The sequence below is a fragment of the Anolis carolinensis genome, chromosome 1 (assembly GCF_035594765.1).
Source record: "Anolis carolinensis isolate JA03-04 chromosome 1, rAnoCar3.1.pri, whole genome shotgun sequence".
NCBI classification, from domain to species: domain Eukaryota; kingdom Metazoa; phylum Chordata; class Lepidosauria; order Squamata; family Dactyloidae; genus Anolis; species Anolis carolinensis.
In genome coordinates, this window is record NC_085841.1 from 60264171 (window position 1) to 60283508 (window position 19338).

Consider the following 19338-nt stretch of genomic DNA (forward strand, 5'->3'; position numbering starts at 1 on the left):
TCCCTTATAAAAGATACAAGCACATCCATAACTTGTAAAAATGAAATGTATTGGAACATAACACATCTCATTAAAGCCATTCATGTGTAGTTTTAAAAATATATGATGATTTGCAAGATAGGAACATACATGTCCAAAATGTTTGTCATATATGAGTAACCATGTGTTCATTTTTAAAAAGTATTAATACTAATTAAATAACTACATACTATTTTAATGGCATTGATGATGGCTTTTGAATATTTGGTGATTATTATTGAATAAAGACACTTACTTGCATTTCATCATCAAAAATTTTTAAGCTTCCACGTTTTAGTGGAATTGCTTATTTTACATAGACTCAGTGGTTTCTCGTTACACTCATGTGTCACACCCACATACTGCAGTTGACACACTAGGGTGGAGTGTTGTTGGGGAAAAAACATTGCTATGGTTATTATTAATTTACTGCAGAGTTTTCCAAACATTTCATGTTGGTGACAATTTTTAAAGATATGCATCATTTTGTGACACAATCATTCTAGCACATCGGAGGTTAAGCACAAGTAGGAAAACATCTTTTTGCACACAGACTCACAAACTTCATCAGGCGCACTTTAAACTAGATCCACTGGGGGAGGGGAACAACAGCCTGGCAAACACTATATTACCCACGACCACAGGGAACTGCCAAAAGGCTAAATGGGGGGCTGCACAAACACAGCAAAGACCAATTACCGAGAGCACAATAATCCCAAATAAACAGCTCAAGGGGAGGTCACAGGGGCTTACATGTCTTTACACTAATGCACAGAGCATGGGAAATAAGCAAGACGAACTCCAACTTTTAGCACAGCACCACACGTACGATGTCATAGGCATCACTGAAACCTGGTGGGATGACTCCTATCACTGGAATGTAGCCATTGAGGGCTATAACCTCTTTCACAGAAATAGAACAAAGGGGAGAGGAGGGGGAGTAGCTTTATATGTCAAAAACAGTTATGTTGCAGAAGAAATGCAAGACTGTAATCTGGGAAACCAGCTTGAAAGCATCTGGATAAGAATCAAGGGAACTGGGACTCAAAAAGATCTCGTCGTGGGTGTCTACTACAGACCTCCGAACCAGGATATAGAAGTTGATGAAGTCTTTTGTCAACAGCTGACCAAACAGGCACAAAGAAGAGATGTAGTAGTCATGGGCGACTTCAACTATCCTGATATCTGCTGGAAAACAAACTCGGCCAAGAGCACTAAGTCCAACAAATTCCTCACTTGCCTTGCAGACAATTTTATGGTCCAGAAGGTAGAGGAGGCAACAAGGGGATCAGCAACTCTTGACCTAATCTTAACAAATGTGGAAGACCTGATCAATACAGTAGAAGTCGTCGGATCCTTAGGGGCAAGTGACCATGTGCTCCTGCAGTTTGTGATACAATGGAAGGCTGAAACTAAGACAAGTCAAACACGCATTCTGGACTTTAAGAGAGCTGACTTCCAAAAAATGAAGGAAATTCTGAGCGGCATTCCATGGACGCCAATATTAAAAGACAAGGGAGTTAACGATGGATGGGAGTTTTTTAAAAGTGAAATACTCAAGGCGCAAATGCAAACAGTGCCAACAAAGAAAAAAATATGGCACGTGCGAAGAAGCCAGAATGGATGTCCAAAGAACTTCTAACTGAGCTAAAACTCAAAAGTGACATGCACAAGAAGTGGAAAAGGAGAGAAATCACCAAAGAAGAATTCAAACGTATAGCCAACTCCTGTAGGGAAAAGGTTCGCAAGGCTAAAGCGCAAAATGAGCTCAGGCTTGCCAGGGACATTAAAAACAACAAAAAAGGCTTTTTTGCTTACGTTGGTAGAAAAAGGAGGCGATAGGGCCTCTGCGAGGAGAAGATGGGGGTGATGGCGACAGGGGACAGGGAAAAGGCAGAACTGCTTAATGCCTTCTTTGCCTCGGTCTTCTCACAAAAAAGAAAGCCATCTTCAACCTCAGCAACATGAAATGGACGAAGGATTTGGGGAAATCCAACCCCAAATAGGGAAACAAGTTGTCCAGGAACACCTGGCCGCTCTAAATGAATTCAAGTCGCCAGGGCCAGATCAACTACATCCAAGAGTACTGAAGGAACTAGCGGAAGTTATTTCAGAACCACTGGCGATCATATTTCAGAGTTCTTGGAGAACGGGAGAACTCCCAGCAGATTGGAGGAGGGCGAATGTGGTCCCGATCTTCAAGAAGGGAAAAAAGAACGACCCAAACAATTACCGTCCGGTCAGCCTCACATCGATACCAGGCAAGATTCTGGAAAAGATCATTAAGGAAGTGGTCTGCAAACACTTAGAAACAGATGCAGTCATTGCTAATAGTCAACACGGATTTACCAAAAACAAGTCATGCCAGACTAATCTGATCTCTTTTTTTTGACAGAGTTACGAGTTGGGTCGATACAGGGAATGCCGTGGATGTCGCGTACCTGGATTTCAGTAAGGCCTTCGACAAAGTCCCCACGACCTTCTGGCAAACAAACTAGTAAAATGTGGGCTAGACGAAACTACAGTTAGGTGGATCTGTAATTGGCTAAGCGAACGAACCCAAAGGGTGCTCACCAATGCGTCGTCCTCATCTTGGAAAGAAGTCACGAGTGGAGTGCCGCAGGGCTCTGTCCTGGGCCTGGTTCTGTTCAACATCTTTATTAATGACTTAGACGAAGGGTTAGAAGGCACGATCATCAAGTTCGCAGACGACACCAAACTGGGAGGGATAGCCAACACTCCAGAAGAAAGGAGCAGAATTCAAAACGATCTTGACAGGCTAGAGAGATGGGCCGAAACTAACAAAATGAAGTTCAACAGGGACAAATGCAGGATACTTCACTTCGGCAGAAAAAATGGAATGCAAAGATACAGAATGGGGGACACCTGGCTAGACAGCAGTACATGTGAAAAAGATCTTGGAGTCCTTGTGGACAACAAGTGAAACATGAGCCAGCAATGTGATGCGGCTGCTAAGAAAGCCAACGGGATTCTGGCCTGCATCAATAGGGGAATAGCGTCTAGATCCAGGGAAGTCATGCTACCCCTCTATTCTGCCTTGGTCAGACCACACCTGGAATACTGTGTCCAATTCTGGGCACCACAGTTGAAGTGAGATGTTGACAAGCTGGAAAGCGTCCAGAGGAGGGCAACTAAAATGATCAAAGGTCTGGAGAACAAGCCCTATGAGGAGAGGCTTAAAGAACTGGGCATGTTTAGCCTGCAGAAGAGAAGTCTGAGAGGAGACATGATAGCCATGTACAAATATGTGAAGGGAAGTCATAGGGAGGAGGGAGCAAGCTTGTTTTCTGCTGCCCTGCAGACTAGGACACGGAACAATGGCTTCAAACTACAGGAAAGGAGATTCCACTTGAACATCAGGAAGAACTTCCTCACAGTGAGGGCTGTTCGGCAGTGGAACTCTCTCCCCCGGACTGTGGTGGAGGCTCCTTCTTTGGAGGCTTTTAAACAGAGGCTGGATGGCCATCTGTCGGGGGTGCTCTGAATGTGATTTCCTGCTTCTTGGCAGGGGGTTGGACTGGATGGCCCATGAGGTCTCTTCCAACTCTACTATTCTATGATTCTATGATTCTAAGCCAATGTCTATAAGAGATATGAAAACATATAAAAATGCAGTAACTAATATATGGGGATATAACATCTCTCATGAAAACCTTTCATGGACTGAGAGGTTTCTTGTTACATTTGTACAACACACCTACACACTGTAGCAAACATGACTATGTTGTGCCACACAGTTTGGAAAGCTCTGAGCTATTGTATTAAATTTCATCTGCTACAATTGTGGATGACTAAACATTCCCTATTAGGTCTTTGACTCACAAACAAATTCATATGGTGTTCCTTCATAAGAAAAAAATCCTGGTATGGATGGGTATTTAAGACTGAGGGAGATCAATATAATCAGTTCTCTACATTTGGGTTCAGCTTTGAAGATTTGATTATCACTAGGTTCTCCAGTGTGACTCTATAGTTATGGTATGATTTCAATAGTGATTATAATGTTTATATGTTTTAATGTGCATTTTAACTCTAATTTTTAATTTTAACTTAAATGTATTAATTGTCTGTTGTCTAAAGGCATCCATAGTTGCCATATGTAAAGCTTCCTTGAGTCCCCTTCAGGATAGAGAAAGGCGGGATATAAATAGAGTAAATACATAAATAAATAATTTCTGTCGATATTGTGCAGGGGGACCTAGAGACAGATAGAGATGTCTTCTCTCACATTTGTTCACTTTCACAGGAGTTCTGTCTCCCTCAACTCCAGTGAATACAGAGGGCTGTGTACATCAGTTGTATCTTTCCATGTTTAGCTATTACTTGAGGGTTTTATAATAAAGTCATACACAGCATCTCAGGAATATACACACACTAATCCCTGTGTCATATCTGTCACTGTGTCATATCTGGTTCTGTGTTGTAGTGTGGTAATAGCTCTCAGGTGCTTCTTAATAGTGCTGTTCTTAAACAGTACAATCCTAAGCATACTTATTCAGAAATCCTTGTATTGCACCTAATGAGGCTTACTCTCTTTCAAGTGTCCTTACGTTGAAGCCTAAAACTGTTTGCCGTTCTGCTTTTCTTCTCTTCCTTGAATATTCCAATTGGCACATCAGTTTTATGGAAAACTTGGAAAAGATACTTTGTCATCAAAAAATTAATTGTTCAAAGCTTCAATCCTATGTATTCACTTAGAATCATCTCATCATCATTATATCATTGCCATCACTGCCACCATCATTCGTTAATGAAAAAGCCTGGTTTCGACTCTATAATAAAAGAAAATGTGTGCATATGTTTTTCCTTTCTTTTTTACTGAGTTACATATGTCTTTAATGGAGTAATGTCCATTATTGAAACTTCTCTTTGAATTTGAGAATGACTGCACCATAACTACAATGTGAAATAGAGCCCGGAAAACTCACAGCAACCCAGAATCTGTATTGTTTCCCGAGACAGGCACGTAGTCCAAAGCCACGTAAGCACCGCATAATATAAGTTATGATATAACAAGTTTCTTTCTCTGCACATGTATTTTATGTCTAGGTTTTTAAAGCATTTGATGTGTTTTATGTTATTTTATATTTATTTTGTCATATTGTTTTAAATCATGGATTGTATTTTAACCTATGTTGATGTTGGGCTCGTCTCCATGTAAGCTGATCCGGGTCCCTTCAGGGAGACGGAGGTGGGATTTAAAAATAAAGTTGTTATTAATAATAATAATAACAATAATAATAACAACAATAATTTAATTTTTGCTGTGTCATAAAATAATAATAATAATAATAATAATAATAATAATAATAATAATAATAATAATAGGCCACCTTGATTAGCATCGAATAGCCTGTCAGCTTCAAGGTCCGGCTGCTTACTGCTTAGGGGAATCATAGAATCACAGAGTTGGAAGAGACCTCACGGGCCATCCAGTCCAACCCCCTGCCAAAAAGCAGGAAAATCACATTCAAAGCACCCCTGACTCTTGATCATTTGAGTCCCCCTCCTCTGGACACATTCCAGCTTGTCAACATCTCCCTTCAATTGCAGTGCCCAGAATTGGACACAGTATTCCAGCTCTCCCAAATTGTGGGAATTGTGGGTGTTGAAGTCCAAGACACCTGGAGGGCTGAAGTTTGCCCAGGCCTGCTGTAGAGCCTTTGCTAGGCCTTTGGGAGGCTGTGGAAAAGTGTTTGTGTCTGCGAGTGGTCGAAGGCTTTCATGGCCGGAATCACTGGGTTGCTGTGAGTTTTCTGGGCTGTATGGCCATGTTCCAGAAGCATTCTTTCCTGATGTTTTGCCCACATCTGTGTCAGGCATCCTCAGAGGTTGTGAGGTCTTAATTAGTATTGAATATCCTTCAAGTTTCAAGATCTGGCTGCTTACTCCTTTGTTGGGAGGTGTTAGCTGGCCCTGATTGTTTCATGTCTGGAATTCCCCTGTTTTTGAGAGTTGTTTTTTATTTACTGTCCTGTTTTTAGAGTTTTTTTAAATAGTGGTAGCCAGATTGTGTTCATTGTCATGGTTTGTGTCGAAGTGGTCCACATGCTTGTGGATTTCAGTGGTTGTGAAGTCTTGATTAGCATTGAATATCCTTTAAGTTTCAAGGTCTGGCTGCTTACTCCTTTGTTGGGATATGTTAGCTGGCCCTGATTGTTTCATGTCTGGAATTCCCCTGTTTTTGAGTGTTGTTCTTTATTTACTGTCCTGCTTTTAGAGTATTTTTTAAAAGTGATAGCCAGACTGTGTTCATTGTCATGATTTGTGTCGAAATGGTCGAAATGCTTGTGGACTTCAATGGTTGTGAGGTCTTGATTAGCATTGAATAGCCTTTAAGCTTCAAGGTCTGGCTGCTTACTCCTTTGTTGGGAGGTGTTAGCTGGCCCTGATTGTTTCATGTCTGGAATTCCCCTGTTTTTGAGCATTGTTCTTTATTTAAGGTAAAGGTAAAGGTTTTCCCCTGATGATAAGTCCAGTCGTGACCGACTCTGGGGGTTGGTGCTCATCTCCATTTCTAAGCCGAAGAGCCGGCGTTGTCCATAGACACCTCCAAGGTCATGTGGCCAGCATGACTGCATGGACCACCGTTACCTTCCCGCTGGAGTGGTACCTATTGATCTACTCACATTTGCATGTTTTCGAACTGCTAGGTTGGCAGGAGCTGGGGCTAACAGCGGGCGCTCATTCCACTCCCGGAATTTGAACCTGGCACTTTTGGTCCACAAGTTCAGCAGCTCAGTGCTTTAACACACTGTGCACCAGTGTGTTACTGTCCTGCTTTTAGAGTTTTTTTAAATAGTGGTAGCCAGACTGTGTTCATTGTCATGGTTTGTGTCGAAATGGTCCACATGCTTGTGGATTTCAGTGGCTTCTCTGTGTAGTCCGACATGGTGGTTGTTTGAGCGGTCCAGCACTTCTTCTGTGTTCTCAAATACAGTAGAGTCTCACTTATCCAAGCCTCGCTTATCCAAGCTTCTGGATTATCCAAGCCATTTTTGTAGTCAATGTTTTCAATATATCATGATATTTTGGTGCTAAATTCGTAAATACAGTAATTACAACGTAACATTACTGCGTATTGAACTACTTTTTCTGTCAAATTTGTTGTATAACATGATGGTTTGGCGCAATATACCATGATATTTTGGTGCTAAATTCGTAAATACAGTAATTACAAGATAACATTACTGCGTATTGAATTACGCAAGTCATGCTACCCATCTATTCTGCCTTGGTTAGATCACACCTGGAATACTGTGTCCAATTCTGGGCACCGCAGTTGAAGGGAGATGTTGACAAGCTGGAATGTGTCCAGAGGAGGGCAACTAAAATGATCAAGGGTATGGAGAACAAGCCCTATGAGGAGTGGCTTAAAGAACTGGGCATGTTTAGCCTGCAGAAGAGAAGGCTGAGAGGAGACAATAGCCATGTATAAATATGTGAGGGGAAGTCATAGGGAGGAGGGAGCAAGCTTGTTTTCTGCTGCCCTACAGACTAGGACGCGGAACAATGGCTTCAAACTACAGGAAAGGAGATTCCACCTGAACATCAGGAAGAACTTCTTCATTGTGAGAGCTGTTCGACAGTGGAACTCTCTCCCCCAGACTGTGGTGGAGGCTCCTTCTTTGGAAGCTTTTAAACAGAGGCTGGATGGCCATCTGTCGGGGGTGCTTTGAATGCGATTTCCTGCTTCTTGGCAGGGGGTTGGACTGGATGGCCCATGAGGTCTCTTCCAACTCTACTATTCTATGATTCTATGATTCTACTTTTTCTGTCAAAATGATGTTTTGGTGCTTAATTTGTAAAATCATAACCTAATTTGATGTTTAATAGGCTTTTCCTTAATCCCTCCTTATTATCCAAGATATTCGCTTATCCAAGCTTCTGCCGGCCCGTTTAGCTTGGATAAGTGAGACTCTACTGTAATATGCCTCTTCCATGGAGAGAGTGTGTTTTTGGAGGGCTTCAAAGGGGATGGGGTGGGCGGGCAAGCGAAGCCCTTCCTCGGCTTGCGATTGGCCGAGAGTGCAGGGCGCGCTCCGCCCATTGGCTGGGCCCCCTCCTCTGTCTCCAGCGCCGGCGGGGTTTCCAACTTGGTCTTCTTTCCAGACTTTTGCCGCCTGCTGCTGCTGCGGCTGCTGCTGACTGGAGCGGAGGCGGCATGGATCGGGGGCTGCTGCGCGTGTGGTGGGCGCTGCTGGCGCTGGCGGTGCCTGGCGGCCGGGGGTCTCTCTTCCCGTTCGGCTCGGAGCGCGGCGACGCGGAGCTGGAGCCCGGAGACGACGCCAGCTCCCCGCCCCTCGAGCTCCGCACCCCGCTCCGCTTCTACGGCTCCGGAGTGGAGACCCTCTATGTAAGGGGAAGGGAGAGGGAGGGTGTGGGCTGCTGCGGAAGGAATATAGCCTGACACCGCTTGAACTGCCAGGGCTCCAGTCTCTGGAGTCCTGAGAGATGTCCTTTCAAGGGGAGGCAGCTGCTCTCTTGGCTCTTGTTTGCAGGTATGGGCGAACTTGGGCCCTCCCTCCAAGTGTTTTGGACTTCGACTCCCGCCATTCCTCACAGCCTCAGGCCCCTTCCTTCCCCCCCCCCCCCAGCCGCTTAAGCGGCTGGGGGGGGGGGAGGAAGGGGCCTGAGGCTGTGAGGAATGGCGGGAGTCGAAGTCCAAAACACTTGGAGGGAGGGCCCAAGTTTGCCCCTGGCTTCTCCAAAGTGGATACACATTCTGGTGTCCAGAGTGCCTTGGGTTCTCCTGTAAGGGTCTTGCTTTGGCGCCAAGACCATTATCTGTGGATGTATTTATTTATCTACACTATTTATATTCCGCCCTTCTCACCCCGAAGGGGACTCGGGGCGGATCACAATGCACCTATATATGGCAAACATTTGATGCCATTAGACATACGACATATAGACAGACACAGAGGCAGTTTTAACATTTTCCAGCTTCATGACGGTATGCTTGATTCTGGCCACAGGGTAAGCTGCCGCTTCATCGTCCACTTGTGATGAAGTACCTCCTCATTCCTTTCTGCATGCTGCTGGAAGTTTTATGGTGTTGTAAATTCGTTAAATTAGCCTGCATAAACGGCGCAGGTGGTGACATGCGTTAAAGCACTGAGCTGGAGACCGAAAGGTCCCAAGTTCAATCCCTGGGAGCGGCGTGAGCTGCCGCTGTTAGCTCCAGTTCCTGCCAACCTAGCAGTTTGAAAACATGCCAATGTGAGTAGATCAGTAGATCCAGCGGGAAGGTAGCAGCGCTCCATGCAGTCATGCTGGCCACATGACCTTAGAGGTGTCTACAGACAACGCCGGCTCTTCAGCTTAGAAATGGAGATAAGCGCCAACCCCCAGGGGAAACCTTTACCTTAACGTCAGGGGAAACCTTTACCTTAAAGTGGTACCTAAATTTTCTACTCGACGGAGGCAACTGTCTTTCGAGCTGCTTAGGTCAACAGTGAGCTAGACTGTTAAGTGTTTGGGAGCTCAATCTGACCTGGGCTTCGATCTCATGACCTCTCGGTCAGTAGTGATTTATGAAGAATTAAGAAAATAAACAAGAAAGCTTACTATATTGTGAATGCAGCTACCATTCATCATACTGTGACTGCAACAGTCCAATTATGATTTGTAATGACTTCTCTGACATTTATATTCATTTATTGTACATAACACAATGTTTAATGATATCTAATACATTGTTATTATTCCATTAGTGGGTACTTGTCAGTTAAACCCTTGGGAACTAATTTTTTCTTATAGTCCTTTATATACAATGCCATAGTAAAATGGGGCCTCTTACACAAAATGGCAACATCAGTATCAAAAAATACTTCCAAGTTATAGGAGAGTTGAATTCACGGATACAGAGGGCCGACTATACCATTCCAGGACTTGAGGTTGTCTTACTTTCTGTTAATTCTCTGCCAACTTGGTGGCTATAGAGCAAGCATGGGCAAACTTTGGCCTTCCAGGTGTTTTGGACTGCAACTCCCACAATTCCTATAAAATGCCATTTTCCAAGCCCTGTACAAAAGTGACTTGATACATTCCAGTAGCTATGAACTGTGTATAATATTCTACTCTTAGCCAACAATGTACTTCCATATATAACTCATTTTTCAATTTTTGGGGGGATCTGGGGCCCTTCCACACACACAGCCATATAACCCAGAATATCAAGGCAGGAAATCCCACAATATCTGCATTGAACTGGAAAATATGGCAGTGTGGACTCAGATATCCCAGTTCAAAGCAGATATTGTGGGATTTTCTGCTTTGATATCCTGGGTTATATAGCTGTGTAGAAGGCCCCTTGGTGCCTTTTGGAAACAAATTCCATAGTTAATTAACAGTTTAAACAGTCTCAAAGTATGTTAAACAATTACTGTAAAAAATGAAAAGTATTTAAAGCTGTATATCTATAGATTTCTGCGAAATATCTAGTTTACAATATCTTTGATTTAAAAACCATGTTTTTACTTGGTGCCAGAATAAAGCCAGTGCTCGCACCACTCAGGTTTGTAAGGAGAGGGCTTTCCATAATGGGACACCATTTCAGAAAAGGTTTTTTCTCATATCCTAACACTTTCCCTCTAAGGCCCCTTCCACACAGCTATATGAAATCCACATTGAACAGTGTAGACTCAAACAACTGAGTTCAAAGCAGATACTGTGAATTATCTGCCTTGATATTCTGCGTTATATGCCTGTGTGGAAGGGACGTAAGAGTCCTCACTCCTTGGACAGGCATGTTAAATAAAACTCCAGGGTGAAGGTTTATGTTTGCCTGTTGCAACTAAACAACAGATAAATAAGTAAAACTTCTTGAAATGAAACACCCTTCTGCAGCTGTAGCATGGTTTGGTGTTTTGTGTGTGTGTGTGTGTTTTTTACAACAGAGTGTTTTAAACCCAGCAGTGTCCCTTGCATGTTGGAGTATGGGATAGGCTGCCCTTAAAGGAATGCGAATGTCAAAAGCATCCCATAAAAGTGGAAGTTCCTGACAAAAAAATGCAATCCTTATCAGGAAAAGACATTATGCAGGAGCAGGCCCGGAAGATGTTTGCTAGCTGGGAAGGGGAGAGCAGTTCCAAATCATTTTGGCAACTAAAGTATAGTTTTGCTAATTCCAAACAAATAGAAAACAGATGGGCTTTGTCCTTTCCAGGATTTTCAATTCCCACTGGAAGAAGCATTGTTGCTGTCATTGCAGCAGTTTACTCCACTGAAATGTAGATCATGTAAATTAATGTATGCCTGTACGTTTGAGTACAAAGGGTCAAATTCTGTTCTTTTAAAAATAATTGGCATTCCGCTTTTGACACTATATTGTCCAAGAAAGATTTAATCCATAGAGATTCTTGTCTACTGAATTCTGCTTGTTTACACGGGTTTGTTTCTGTGCTTTGCTTACTCCAAACGTTACCTTGTTTTTTCTCAGGATGGTTGGGGTTGAAGCTAAAATAGGTATGTGTGTCCTTGATAATTTCCTGGGCCAGCATCTCCAGTATCAATGTACTTCTCCCCCCCCCCCCCCCCCCACAAATATCAGCTTCTCAGTAATCTTCCAGACGGGCTGACAGTCTAATAGAAACAAACTTGCCCCTCTTCAATTTGACATTCTTTCAAATATTTAAACATGACTATCATGTCCCCACTCAGCCTTCCTTTCTCCAAGCTCATAGGTCTTGGCTTCAGAACCTTTGTACAGTTTGGTCACCCTTCTCTAAACACCTTCCATCTTGTCAATATCCTTCTTGAATTTTGGAACTGGACACAGTATTCCAGATGAGGTCTGACCAAAGCAGAATAGAGTGAGACTATGACTTCCCTATGCTCCTGTTGACATTTTTAGCTGTCGCAGCACACTATTGCCTCATGTTCAGCTTGTGGTCCACCCAAACTCCTAGATCCCTTTCACATGTACTGTTTTTAAGCCTAGTGTCACCCATCCTATATATGTACATTTGATTTTTATTATGATGAGAGGGGGACCATAGGAGCATGAGTTGCTGAAATACTAACACAATACAGCGTTCCCTCACTTATCACTGGGGTTAGGTTCCAGGACCACCCGCAATAAGTGAAAATGTGTGAAGTATATTTATTTTAATATTTATACAGTAGAGTCTCACTTATCCAAGCCTCGCTTATCCAAGCCTCTGGATTATCCAAGCCATTTTTGTAGTCAATGTTTTCAAAATATCGTGATATTTTGGTGTTAAATTTGTAAATACAGTAATTACAACATAACATTACTGCTTGTTGAACTACTTTTTCTATCAAATTTGTTGTATAACATGATGTTTTGGTGCTTAATTTGTAAAATCATAACCTAATTTGATGTTTAATAGACTTTTCCTTAATCCCTCGTTATTATCCAAGATATTCGCTTATCCAAGCTTCTGCTGGCCCGTTTAGCTTGGATAAGTGAGACTCTACTGTACATTATTTTAGTAGTTATACACTAATTTAAGTCTATCAACCAATCGTGTGTTGATAAATTGCCTCCTTCTCCTCCCATTGCCGCTTGGGCTCCTTTTCTCTCCCTTTGGCTTCTCCTTCCTCCCTTCCATAGGCTGTAAATTGTAATTTTTTATGATTTATAATAGTCTTTTAGAGTTTATTGAAAAACTGTAAAACAGCAAATCCATGAAAAGTGAACCGCGAAGTAGCGAGGGAACACTGTTCTAACCCATACTTCAACATAGTTTAAGGCATGATTTAATGATAGTTTAGTGCTACAGCTCATTCATAGATAGATACATGGATTAGATGGATAGTAGAAGATAAATGAGAGAGGGGAGGACTTGTAAGATTTTTCCTAAGCACAAAATTTTATGCTCACCTATCAATAAAACTTCTCAAGCAATAAAACACATTTGATCACACATGCATTGTTGAATTATTGCATTTACCATTTCTTGTAGTAATGATTGTTTTATCAGTGGTGTTATGAGATGACAAGCTATAATAATTAGTGAAGCTGACTTAATTGAGCTCCTGTTCCTTGTTCAGGCTCTCATTTTCACTAATTCTTTATTCTCAGTAAGTTTCCTCCTTGTGCATTTCTTGATATTTCAGTTTTTTTAAAAAAAAGATACTGTATAATAAACACATCGGATCTTGTGTTTAGACAATATTTCATCAGGCAATAAAACTGGTTCTTTTGTAACTCTGTAAGCCACAGGAGGTTGGAGCCAGTATGCATTGACCAGCTTTGCGATAGACTTTTTCTAAGTGAATATACTTGTTCTAATTCCAGTGTTTTCTTATATTCTTGCGAATAGGATAATTATTCTGAAACAAATTACTCTGCATCATCCTGCTAATTAAATTTGAGTGAATATTTCACAAACAATCCATTTTGTCTTTATATTTGCCTGTATTCATTATTTATGTGTGTGTGTGTACTTAAAATGTTTTCAGAGAAGTTGTTGTCTGATTTAGGTTTTTGGAATTGGGTAGAACAGAATAAAAATTCAAGCAGACAGGCACTTGTTAGGATTAATAGTCAGATTATGTCAAGGTTTCCATTACATTTAATAATATTATTTTTATGGTTTTTATCAATAATTCATACTTTCACAGGGAATTTAGCTTTAAAAAAATAAATTAAATATATTTGTTTCCAAACAATTATGTAATATATATTTGCATTTTGAGCTTAATTGATCCATGCTGAAATGTTGCATACTTTTTTAGTTTCTCCTTCTTTTCAAATCTCAAAAAAGGACAGAACTACATATAAAGTATGTTAATGTTTTAATCTATTGCATAAATGTAATGTAGGCCTCTTCTGCACTGCCATATAATCCAGATTATCAAATTAGATAATCCACATTAACTGTTTTGAACTGGATTATATGAGTCTACACTGCCATATAATCCAGTTCAAATCAGATAATCTTGATTTTATATGGCAGTGTAGAAGGGGCCTTAATAATCTCTCTAACTACATCCTAAAATATAACATGATGTTGTGTCGTGTCAGATTAAATGCAGGAATACCTTAAAAGGAAATGATGAATTACTGTCTCCATGCAACTATTCTTGTTCCATTTTTTGTCTTGTACTTTATACAAATATAGTTCACTAATAATGTAATCTTCATGTACTGTGAATATCCTGACTTTGGCATTTAAATGAGTGCCCGCTCACTCATATTTAATCAAATCTTAAATGCATGCCTATATTTTAATTTAGTCAGCAGAATTATTCTTTATTCTATCAGTGACAAAATTCTCACAATTATTTGAAATATGGACAGTTCCCTTAATTACTCAACTGTGTTAACTTTAACACATGGATATTCATTTTAACATGTACCATCAAAAATATATAAAGTAGAGAATTAATATCACGAAAAGTAGAAGGCCATTGGGTGTAGTAGAATTTCCATTGACATTACTGTATTGGGTAGAAAAATAACTCAGGAAAGATGATTGTATGGGTGGCAGAGATAAGTACATGGGAAGGGGGCATAGGAGGATTAATATGAAAAAAATTGTGGTCATTGTGTTTTGTAATGGGAGAAATCAAATTTTGCAAAATAATACAAATGTAATTCAAGTACTGTAGTGACATTAGCTAGAAAGTTTAACATTTATTAGCTGTTCCCTACATTAAGCAGCCATCTTATCTCATAAATCTAGTTTATGAGCAACAGGCAGAACAGACCACAGGGAACATGCTATGTTGTCTTAGAAATCTGTTGCTATTCGGAATAAAGCAGATGACATGATCCAGATCAGGACCATAGTATAAAGGGCAGAGAAGTCTTGATACCTATTGCTGTAGTCCCAGTCTTTACCAGAATCTTCCCATTTCTGTTCCCTTTTTGGGGTGGGGTGGGGTGGGGGGGGAGCATAAACAAGAAAATAATAGTAGGTAACGTATAATTTGGCTTCAGTTTTTGTTTTCCCAATGTACTTAGATCAGATAGAATTCCCATCAGCACCTCTCAATTCTAAGGATGATAGCTGCTTCAAATAAAGTTTTTTTCCTTTTGCCAGCAGATAAAAATACTTTTTATTTAAATTATTAACAGGTCACACAAAAGGCTTTTAGTGGAGAAAGTGCTGCATTTTTATCTTTATTGTTATGTCTGTTATACAGTTTTGATATTTTTACTTGATAGCAAATTTAATTGTTTTTCAATTTATTAGGATTTCATTTTTTTCTTGTATTTTTCAACATTTGTATTATTTGGATTTCAACTGTGTCATGTTTTAACTTGGTCAGGAGAATGTCAGGATATACATTTTTTTTGCAGAAAACTTTGCACCATAGGCTATAAAGCACCAAAGAGTCTTGTGGCAATGTAGACTAATAAATGTACCATGGTACTATATAAGCCTTTGTAGCCCTCTAAGGACAGAAGTAGATTCAGTAGGAAAGAAATCGTCTCTTTCAAAAATTTATCTTGCTTTTGTTCTTCTTCTTGAACTTCAGCCAGATATTATAGTTTCACATAGTTTCAAAAGCCAATTGAATTTGATTGATAGTATCACCTGTCTTCCAAGTATACAAAGAGATTCTACTGGCTCTAGAATATTTTGAATTTATGTATGTATTTCATATGTCCCTCACCCCACCTGACCCAATCATCCCAAGAGTTAGGGATTGTACATGGGCCTATTTCCTTTAATAATAATAATAATAATAATAATAATAAACATCAACAACAACAACTTTATTTTTGTATCCTGCTTCCATCTCCCTGAAAGAACTCGGGGTGGCTCACATGGGGACAAGCCCAACAACACAAGTTAAAACACAGAACAATCAATTAAAAACATTATAACTACATAAAACAATAAAAACACATTAACAGAATTAAAACCAGGGCAATAATAATAACTAAACATTCAGATGGTAAAATTGTGTAGAAGTCTGAATAGGGCTCCTAGGAGGTATAAGGGCAATCAAAAATAGGGGCGGAGGAACAATCTCAGTAAACACTAAAACCATAAAGGGTAAGGAACAGTGATAAAGTGTTTTAATCCTGCCAATAAACTTTTGAAACAGAATGAAAAATGTGTTCATTCATTTTTCAATTAATACTCATCCTTGTCATATAGTCTCTAAAGCACCTTATAGCAGATTATAACAAAATAATGCAAAACAGCTAAGTGGTATGGTGGCAGCAAAGATGGAAACTTGTGTGAAGTGTTTTAAAATCAGCTTCCTGATATTATGGTTGCACATCACTTCCAGGAGAGGGAAGAAATCTTACCTCTTGTCCTGTTGAGAAGCTCAACAAAGCATGGTTCAGTGTTTCAAAGACTCTTATCACGAAGGCTTCACCTGGCTTCGCCAAAAATAGTAGGGGCACTGGGGAGAATCTATCACCCCCCCCCACCCGCATAGCTCCCTCAGGGCAATGCTTCCCCCATCACATGTGGGGAGTGTCACCCAAGCACCAAGGATCTGTGCTGGCTTCCATGTTGGGAGGGAAGCGTCATTTGACACTTCCATTCCACTTATGGGCGGCATCTCCGCCAGAAGCCCAATGACATGGTAGGAGCAATTGCTAAACTGCTGGTGAATCATCCTACGATGCTTAAAAAGCCCCGTCTGATGAAGTCAATAATCAGAAACCCACTGAAGCAAGAACTATCCAATGTCAAGAGGCCAAAACAGTGGCATCATTGGGATGGGTGAGTGGTGGGATCACATCGAGTGACACTATCAAAGAGGGTAACACCCAAATTACTTCCCTGCTTTTTGGTTATAATGGAAAATATAACCCCCTGCCCCACCCCGCCCCACTAGTATTGTGTGCACTTAGATACTTGTTTGTTTTCCACCTTGGTGTTTTCTTCTTTCGTTTTCTTATACATCTGTTTTAAATTTGAAAGTTCTTCTACATTCACTCTGGTTTCTTTATACACTTTCTACTTTTCTTTGTCATGGGATTTCACCCAGCACTTCCCCATATATACTGAAATCAGCTTTCTTGACATCCAGAGTACACAACTGACCACTTTGGTCATGCCCACCCAAGGATCTCACTACTTCCACCCCTGTTGACCAGTTTATCTCTGTTGACTAAGATCACGTGCGGAATAACTGATTCCCTTATTGCCTACACCATCTGTTGTAGCTTAGTGAGCAATTTGTTGCATCCTGAAGCTTAGTGAGCAATTTGTTGCATCTTACACTTTTGGCAGAATCTAATTTCCAGCAAACATCAGGGTAATTGAAGTCTCCTATTACTACTGTACATTTCCCTTTTGAATATTTGGTTAATTGTTTTAGCAAGGCATCATCCAGATCTTCAGTCTGACCTTAGTCATTACCCATTTTGGTGTTCACTTTGTTTCTCTTCCTACTGATTTTTACACCAATTCTCTCAACCCTGCTCTATGTCATGGATATCATCATAATTGTACATCTCCTTGACATACAATGCTATTTCTTGTTTTCTCCTTTCTAGTCTGCTTCTTTTGAAAACATTATATCCTATTATGTTACTACATTTTAATCATTAAACTAATTCTGTTGGATTTCAGTGATACCCATCAAATCTTATTGGCCTTCCTGTGTTAAGGGTTGAGGTTCATGTTGTTTATTCCCATATCGTCCATATACTATCTTTTCATCTGTAGACCCTATAATCATTTCAATGATCTCCTGACATCTCTAAATGGAAAAATTTTGTATTGGATTTACAATGCCACCAGGAAACACAGTTGTTTAATGTCTCTTACAAAAGCATAGGCTTGTATATATGCTTCGATTATCTAGGCATGCAGGATGTGGTAATGGACAAATTGTTTAGTTTACTGATAACTTCAATTTTTTGTAATGGTTTTCAAAATTTCTCATTCTTGTGATTGCAAAAAAAATTAAAGTGTGTGACATGTCTGCTAAAGCTGCAGAAGAGGCTGAATTGGCATTGAATTTTGTGCCAATATCTGAAGAGACTAACACTGGATTATAATACAGTAGAGTCTCACTTATCCAACACTCGCTTATCCAACATTCTGGATTATCCAATGCCTTTTTGTAGTCAATGTTTTCAATACATCGTGATATTTTGGTGCTAAATTTGTAAATACAGTCATTGCTACATAACATTACTGCGTATTGAACTACTTTTTCTGTCAAATTTGTTGTAAAACGTGATGTTTTGGCGCTTAATTTGTAAAATCATAACCTATTTTGATGTTTAATAGGCTTTTCCTTAATCTCTCCTCATTATCCAACATATTCACTTATCCAACGTTCTGCCGGCCCGTTTATGTTGGATAAGTGAGACTCTACTGTACATGATAAATATAAAACTTTATTTATACCCTGCCACCATTTCCCCACGGGGAATCAGGGCGGCTTACATGGGGCAGAGGCCCAAACAACATAAGGACAAAATAAGCAAGAACATAATACAAATCACAATATAAAAGATAAAACAGTAATACAATATGAAGCAAGAATATTATTAGAATGATTTGTTACGCATTGCATCTCCATCCTGTATGGTAATGTTGTAATTTATACTCTGTATCTGCACTGCTATTTCTTCCAAACCTGTCTCAGTTATTTTCCTTTATTGAGTGCAGCCCAGAAAAGGTTTTTTTTATTACAAGTATCTATGTTTTTACATGCTCTGGTTAAGAATCTATAATAGCTTCTATTGCTTGCCAATTTTCTGGATTCATCAATATCAACATGTCCTATGTTTTTGCAAATATTTTTACACCTAAGTTTTGGTCTTTTGGGAACGGATACCAAGTTGTAGACTATATTCAGAAGAAGGAAGTGGCAAACTTCCTTTGAATGTATCCTGCTAAGAAAATCCTATGGTAGGGTCACTGTCAACCTTGAAGGCATATGACAACAATAGAGACTTATCAGCAAGCCTGTCTGTCATGGTGCCTTCCCATTTGTCACAAATAATCACAGATGGCTTTTAAGACAACCTTTGGTGCTTGACACACTGATTGAAGTTGTAATCTTATCTTTTTTAAGGAAAGGTCAAGGGAGCATTGCATATATAATTGGGCTTTCGTATCCATAGATTCCACCCTGCACCGCCTGAGAATATTTTCCCCCAAAATCCAAAAAGCAAGCCTTGATTTTGTAATTTTATATAAGGGAGACCATTTTATTATGGCATTATATGTAAAGGAATTTGAGTATCCATGGGTTTTGGTATTCATAGAAGGTCCTAGAATCAAACCCCACTGGATACCAAGGACCCACTGTAGTAGAGCTGGAGGTAACTGAGGGTGTTTTCTCTCCTGTATACATCTTTAAGAGATTTGTTTCATACTTCCAGACCACTTAAAA

The 19338-nt window shown here is 40.2% G+C and overlaps 1 protein-coding gene across 1 annotated transcript in view; it reads left to right on the plus strand.

Moving 5' to 3' along the window:
• Window positions 1-8150: 8150 nt before the first annotated feature.
• Window positions 8151-19338, plus strand: part of nid1 (nidogen 1) — a 59284-nt gene continuing 48096 nt past the window's right edge. The window contains exon 1 of the mRNA XM_062975298.1: window positions 8151-8395. Within this exon, the coding sequence (XP_062831368.1) occupies window positions 8204-8395 (192 nt within the window). The 5' untranslated portion in view covers window positions 8151-8203. The remainder of the gene's footprint in view (window positions 8396-19338) is intronic.